At 42.6% G+C, this 7,173-nt stretch overlaps 1 protein-coding gene and 1 long non-coding RNA gene across 5 annotated transcripts; one reads left to right on the forward strand and one right to left on the reverse strand.

Annotated features, from left to right (window-relative positions):
* The first annotated feature begins 214 nt into the window (after nt 1–214).
* Nucleotides 215–923, forward strand: LOC119270928. The gene is made up of 2 exons (XR_005134372.1): nt 215–498; nt 601–923. It is a non-coding gene; the product is annotated as an uncharacterized LOC119270928 (long non-coding RNA).
* A 65-nt stretch (nt 924–988) lies between these two features.
* On the reverse strand, nt 989–5,117 carry LOC119266629 (tetratricopeptide repeat domain-containing protein PYG7, chloroplastic-like). 4 transcript variants are annotated; one of them, XM_037547859.1, is made up of 5 exons: nt 4,736–5,117; nt 4,022–4,067; nt 3,644–3,933; nt 2,140–2,286; nt 989–1,574 (listed from the first exon to the last, which is right to left on the reverse strand). In XM_037547859.1, the coding sequence occupies exons 1-5, from the start codon at nt 4,928–4,930 to the stop codon at nt 1,290–1,292; spliced, it is 963 nt and encodes a 320-aa protein (XP_037403756.1). In that variant the 5' UTR covers nt 4,931–5,117; the 3' UTR covers nt 989–1,289. The 4 variants fall into 4 exon arrangements, with proteins under 4 accessions (XP_037403756.1, XP_037403755.1, XP_037403757.1 ...); XM_037547858.1 differs by having other exon boundaries at nt 4,022–4,075; nt 4,732–5,117; XM_037547860.1 differs by having other exon boundaries at nt 4,022–4,071; nt 4,732–4,853.
* Nucleotides 5,118–7,173: the final 2,056 nt, after the last annotated feature.

A 7,173-nucleotide genomic window follows, 5' to 3' on the forward strand; every position in this document is an offset into this window, starting at 1 on the left:
TTTGTGTCACCGGCGACGCTTCGACTGCGGGAGGGTGTTGAACATGTGTACATGTACGTAGGTCCAGGTTTTTTATGCCACACATGTAGTGTCTCTCTCCCTCTATATGTACTTGTATCTTGGGAGACAAGACACCGGTCGCACCCCTTGTACCTATATATATATATGTGCCTAGTGCACGATCAATGGGATATGGATGCACCAAATCATTCTCTACAATTGGTACCGATAAGGTTCACAGGATATATGTGGTGCTTGGGCCTTGGAAAGCCTTTTTGAGAGAAGATACAAGTCGCCCCATCTCCACACCACACGGTAGTTGTATCACCTCGGGCAAGAAGCAGCAGCATCCATGGCGCCAGCGATGCAGAAGGCCGTCCCGTCCGGGAAGGATCTCAAGGGCGAGAAGCCGCGGCCGAAGGGCAAACCCGAAGAGAAGGGCAAGCCTGAAGGCAAGGGAAAGCCCCACGCCGTCATCGATAGGAAATTCTCCTAGTCGTAGGCTCCTTCCTATGCTCCTCAGCGAGAGTCCCCTCTGCTGGCTCCCTCGTGGTTTCCATATTCAGCTCTACTCTGACTATGTGTGATGTGATCTTGTAGTATGAATTATGCTCCTTGCCTGAACAACGGTGCCCGGAGTGTGCTTGGTCTTCTCTATTCCTGATGCTATCACCGGCGTGCTCGCTCTCACACCCTCTCCATTTGTACTAAATCAGCGACAACTAACATGGGATGGAGGGAGTAGCATCTAGTTGCTCGCTCCTTCGACGTTGTTTGTCATGTGTGTAGTTCGGTGTTCGAGCGTGAAGCGCAACACCATCTGTTCAGCTTTGGTGTCTGTCATTTGTGTGTTGTGTTGTGAGCTCCTTTAGCTGCCCTATATCTTGTAATTTCTAATGGATTGATGGATTTTTAATTCAAAATCGGACTCGTCTTATGCCTACCTTCTAAAAGAACCAAGTAGGGTGGTAGAGAAGGGACATACAAATTGATTGATTTGGTACCATGTCGTCTTCGTTGCTGCAAATGCTGCTACACCTAAACAGAACAATACCTCTGTCAGTGTTCAGAGAAACTAGCAAGCGCAAGAGTAAGGTTGCAACAACTGTTATGGACTTGGTGCGGATCTCGGAAGCAAATTCTACATTTTGTGCTAACATCCAAACATTCTACAACCGGCAGCGCAGACGTATGACAGACACCAATATGCTACATACAAACTTCTCATCATGTTTACAGATGCTACTGTTCAAAACTGAGGCACGAATCCGTCCACCCCCTTGTGGCGGCTATCGCTTGTCCGTCGTCTTCACCGGCACTCCCTTGTACATGCCCACACGCGACTTGAGGTCGTCTCGGCGCGGCCTCGCCACCTTGTTGTTCGGATCAAAGAGCAATACCTCCTCGAACGCCCTGAGCGCTGACGCGAGGTCCTTCTGCTGCTCATATGCGTCGCCGAGGTTGTTCCACGCCGTCACATAGCCCGGTTGGAGCTCCACAGCCTTCTCGAATTGCTTGATTGCCTTGTCCAGTTTGTTCTCCCGCTTGTAGCTCACCCCCAAGGCATTGTACACCTGGTCATCACGGTAAGACTATTTCAGAGAGAAGAGACAGGACATGGGTGGCCGTATTGGTTTTTAGTGGATAAGCACAGCCCAAGAGCACATGTATATAGGTTCAATAGCAGATACTTGCCGCAAGAATCTATGTCGACTCTCACAAAACTGTATAAGAAAACACAGGTAAATTTCAGATGTACTCCCTCCGTTCCTAAATATAAGACCTTTTATAGATTTCAATACGGACTACATATATGGATGTATATAGACACATTTTAGAGTGTAGATTCACTCATCTTTCTCCGTATGTAGTCCATATTGGAATCTTTAAAAGGTCTTGTATTTAGGAACGGAGGGAGTAGTTCTTAAACGGCAAACTGCACCTTTGGTTAAAAGAAGGGAAAAAGTTTCTAAGTGAGCATGATACCAAATTACCAGCACCACTGTTTCTAAGAACAGCACATACTATGTAGGCTAGCAGTATCAATGCATCATATGATTGCACTGGTAAAAGATAAATTTCCTGCGGTAAGATTTTATAATGCAGAAGATAAGTAGCTAGTTGTTGTGGATATCTAACCTGCGCAAGATCTTGCTCATCTCTATCCCATTTTTGGATTGCTTGCTGTAGATATTTGATAGCTGCAGGGTAAAACTTTCTCCGGAGCATGACTGCTCCAAGCTCAAAAAGTTCTGTAGCGCTTCCCTCACCACTTCTCACTTGTTCCTGTAATTAAGATAATTAAGTATGGTTGACGTAACGCGCGAATACAGTGTTCATTATGAAGCGAGCAACATCAGTGAAGAACTTCTATAAAGACAACCTGTTCCCTCCGTTCCTAAATATATGACGTTTTGGTAGTTCAAATTCGGAGGGAGTACAACAAAACAGAGTTAACCAAGTTCTTTCTCGGATCAGAAACAAAAAATTGGAAAGATTGACCAGAAGAAACGGATGTCCAGACTTCAAGACCATATTTTTTAGAAGACTAGTTGAATGCCCATACGTTCCATGGAAGTAATAAAATAAATCCAATCATGTGGCACATAAAAGTCTATACAAACCCAAAGGTCACAAAAAAATAACTTAGGCTTGAGGAAACCATAAGCAGTCATACTGCATAATGTAAAATCCCGAGAACAAATACTGCAGAAAAGTTCCCATGTTAGGAAGTAACTCTGGTAGAGAGAGCTGCGACATCAGCCAGGTCATCAACAACAACTCTCGTAATCAAGGATAAATGAGACTAACTATCTTTTAAATGAGAATTTAACTTTTTGTTGGATAATTTCAGAACAGTACAAATGTCTTTGAAAAAATATGTTTACATGCCCGCATGTCACTTCCTAGATATTGCACTTGCCTAACAAAACTATATGAAACCAAACAAATTCAGCAAACTACTGAAAATGTAGTCAAATATTTAACATAAGACAGTAGTAAAATGTGATGTTACATCACAATCGGTGTTGCCATTGTTTATTATCTACATTAAACTGAAGTTTAATACTTGAGAGTATTCAGTAATTCCAGTATGGTATTATTAGGAACTCATGTTGACCCTTTTGAAGAACAGAGTCTTCAGCAGGGTGTGGGTTGGGTAAGTGTGTTAAAGGCACGAGGGGGGCGGGGGGAGTAATCTTGCTCAATGACAAATTGACAATATAAGGTACTTATTCGTAAAGTTAAATAACTCTACTAATACTAATGGAGATTGCAACATGTGTTTATTCCCGCACCCTCTTGTATCTATCACTCAGCAATGGATAGCACCAAGCCTGCTGAGGCCTGAGAGGCACCGCTGCTGGGAGGTGGGAGCAGTAGCAAAACTGGAAGTGATGCCAGCAGCAACTAAGGTTAGCTACCTGCTCTCTCTCTCTCTCGTCCCTCCTCTCATCTAATCCTCATCCCTCTACCCCATGATCCATGACAAGCATATCCCAGCAAGAAACCAAGATCGCTGGTCAAGTGAGGGCCCATCTGCTCCCCAGATATCAGGGGAACTATGTTCATGTAGCCTTTGCAATATAATACTGACCCATAGTAGTCTGAATGCATGTAGAAATGTTAGCAGGATGCTTACCTGCAAGTCTTTTGCAGAAAGATCAAGCTCTCGGCGGACAAGAACCTGGCGGATGACAAAAAATGTACCAGTTCCAAGCAGACCAAGTAGTATGAGCAGATAAGAAAGCTGAATTCCCAGCTCGAACAGCTCCCCAACCTCGTAAACCATATTTAACTTTGCTCCTTCACTAGACTGTGCTGACTGTGCAAAACTCAACCATGCCGTAGCACCACAAGGAAGTATACCAAGTTGCTGCAGCAAGTTCATATTTCTCTTTAGATCCTTGTCAGAATGGGGACCGGAAGTTTCTGGTGTGAAGACGGCACATCGTATACACATAAATCAGTAAAAATAAGAGTCCAGAAACAACAAACGTTCGAGATCTAAAACTTTTACCTTCTACTTGTGTTGAAAGAAAAACCTCCTCTGCTCTCTTGATAATCTGCCTTCCTTGGAAATAAGCAAACAAGTCCGAAATGAGATTGGTTTTGCAACTGAAACAAGGTGATTAATTATATCTGTAACAATAAAAAGGTGCGAGAATAAAAGGGATCACAACATGTTTGAACAAACAATAAGCTCATTCGCACGGTTGAGTCTTACATCTTAGGGTATAAGAAGTACTCCCTCTGTTCCATATAAATCAGCGACAACTAATATGGAACGGAGGGAGTACTTGATTAATAGAAAGAGAAGTATGACTTTCTCTGGCACCACGGGCAATAAAATAAAAAGCTTGCAATCTCACTGTATATTGTTTACAAATATACAGTAGCTGACATAGGGGTTACAGTTGCCCAGTTGGAAATTCTCGGCCAACAAAGATGGCACTAACAATCTACTAGTACCTTTGAACAAGAGAAAAGATTATCCTGGAATGCAACACCAAAGTTTCTAGTAACATTCTTCAGAGATACCAGATGGCCACAACATGACATTCTAAAGTCAGAGGGATAATTTCCTGCGCATATGTCTTAATCATAAATTTTTCAGTTTTTGACGAGAACCCAGAATGGTTCTTTCATCAGGATTCTAAAGAAACTAAATTTGTCTCAAACACCAGTTCAGTGTCGGATTTGGTAGTAGAATTAGCAGGCACCAAGTACCTACGCCAGTGCAGCAGAGGGGGCCGATGATCTCCGGCGCCTCCTCGCCGCCGGGCGTCCCGTTTGCCGCTTTCATCGCGACGCCCCGTGGAGCGGCCTTGGCGGAGCCTACCGAGAAAGGGATGCCCTTGGCGAAGGCGCGGCCGCGAGGCAGCGGCGCGAGGCCCAGCGGCGCGGCGAAACGGCAGGCGGCGGCCATGGCTATGGCTACGGCACGTACGCCCGTGGTGGCTCGCTTCCGCGTGGGAGAGGGCAAGACCGCGGCCGTGGTCTGGCAAGATCTTTGTGGGCGGCGAGCAGCGCCGGCGGCCGGCTCAGCTCTGGGAATGCGGCAGGGTGAGGCAGTGACGGACGGGGCCGGAGGAGAAGGATGGGGAGAAGATAAGGTTCGGACGTGCGTGGGTGGTGGGAGGGCGCGGCTATGTGACGCTTACTGCGACGCCTAGGCACGCCGCGCCCGCACTGAGCCAGCCCAGTAATCACCAGCCGCGTCTCGCTGATGTCATCCGTGATTTTTTATTTAGTTTTTCCTTCACATTTTTTTGTTTGTATTTAAAATGATTACAAATATTACAAATACACTTTCGTCGAAATTTGAATTTCTTAATAATTTATTTTAAAATAGTTAAACATGTATGGAAAATATTTCGGGTGCATACAAAAAAATGCGTAACGTGAATGGCCAAAGTATAAATGTTAATCATGTGTACCAAAAATGTTAATTATATGTATGAAAAATGTTTGTGCCAATTAAAAAATGTCACACGTTTCAAAAAAATGCACATGACATTTAAAAATTGATACAAAAAATGTTTGTGCAGTTCAAAAAAATATTTTTATCATTCAAAAAAATGTTTCAACATGTATTGGAAAAGAATGTTTTAACACGTATTTGAAAAGCAGTATTCAAAAGATGTTTTGGTAAAAATGTTAAACATGTATTTGAAAATGTTAATAAGTACAAAAGAATGTTTTATATGTATACGAAAAATGTACAAAGTGTATGACAAAGTATGCATGTGTTAAAACTTAAAAGATAAAAATGAAAAAAAAATGAATATGAAACAAAAAATGAAGAAAAAAAATAACCAAAGAAAGAAAAAAAGGAAAACAAAGTATAAAGAAGAAAAAAGAAAAACCAAAGAAATTTTGGGCTGGGCTTGAGCTTTTATTTTTCAGTTTTTAAGGCCGGGCTCTAACCCATAAGAGATAATGAAAACATGCATTCGCGTCAGCCTTTGGCTTTTTTTTTTTTGCAAAGTTTGGGCTTAAAAGAGTGCCTTTTTTGGGCCTCCGTTTGGGCTCGGTCCTGTATTCTAAATGTTAGGCCGAGACAGCCTAAAACCCGGCCCGGTCTGACAAATGCTCAGGTTTACCATGAACCAAAACGTTACGGTGCAGGAAATGCATCACTAGCTCATTAGATCCAATATCTAAAACACTCTAGAGCTCCTTCACAAGAGTTGCCAGTTGTTTCATTTTTTATACCACAGTACGATCAAAGTCGCTTACATCACTCACCCCTATGAACGCATGCACACACACCCTACCCATATAAACACCTCTGAGAGACTAAGCTAGCACATCATTTTGAGATTGCGAAGTCATCACAACGCCTTCGTAATCAACGGTAACGTCTCCTCTCACTGAATGCACATCGCCGGAAGGTCCGAAATAAATGCAGGAAAATGCGAGCACCAAGATCAAGTTTAGGACTTCAACTCTGGTGGGTTAGAGATACCACAGTCCTCCTAACCATCCAACCACAGATTAGTTCGCACCAGTTGTTTCATTTGATATAGTCACATTGATGCCCTATGTTTGAATTGTGCCAACGATCATTTGTTTTAGAACTAAACTTTCGCTGATGTTGAACACGTGGTCAGATCTTCTACATTACCTAGTGCTTTGCGTGTAGCAAAACAGATATTACATCCAAAGAGTTTGGTGATATGTGCTCCGCAATGACAATTCATTGGGTCCAAACGAGTAACTATGTCCTGTAAACACAACTATTTCTGAGTTGGTGAACACAACTTATTATATTGTTAATCAACAACATCACTAATAATAAAATAATCAATTCGGTCTTTTGATATACCGAAAATCCAAAATTATGCTTGGAAGATGTATGGCTATCTTGCACATCTGAAGAGTCATTCAGTCATTCTATAAAAGAAGTTAAGCCCTATTATTGTAAGTTTCATACCTTGGATCAGCTAGAAACTCGCACACTAGTAGACTCGAACCTGACTAATTTGCTAGCATTTTCCTCTCTTTAACCTTTCTCTTTCCCTTCTTAAACAAGTTCTCGTGGAGAACAGATTGTGTAAGAACCTATTGTTTCTTTAGAGTTCAGATGGTCTTGAAGGTTTCATTAGTCACAATTCCTTTCGAGTGCTGGAATATATATTTTATAGATTTGTGTCGTGCAGGAGGGGC

Source organism: Triticum dicoccoides, chromosome 3A (genome assembly GCF_002162155.2).
Source record: "Triticum dicoccoides isolate Atlit2015 ecotype Zavitan chromosome 3A, WEW_v2.0, whole genome shotgun sequence".
In the NCBI taxonomy this organism is placed as follows: Eukaryota; Viridiplantae; Streptophyta; class Magnoliopsida; order Poales; family Poaceae; genus Triticum; species Triticum dicoccoides.

Bases quoted from the DNA above. Each gene is read 5' to 3' on its own strand.
- LOC119266629 (XM_037547858.1), bottom strand. From the start codon at position 4,930: ATGGCCGCCGCCTGCCGTTTCGCCGCGCCGCTGGGCCTCGCGCCGCTG. The intron at 4,076-4,731 runs GTACTTGGTGCC...CTTATTTCCAAG, and splicing joins CCTCTGCTGCACTGGCGTAG to GAAGGCAGATTATCAAGAGA. The intron at 3,934-4,021 runs GTAAAAGTTTTA...TCTTCACACCAG, and splicing joins TCTTTCAACACAAGTAGAAG to AAACTTCCGGTCCCCATTCT.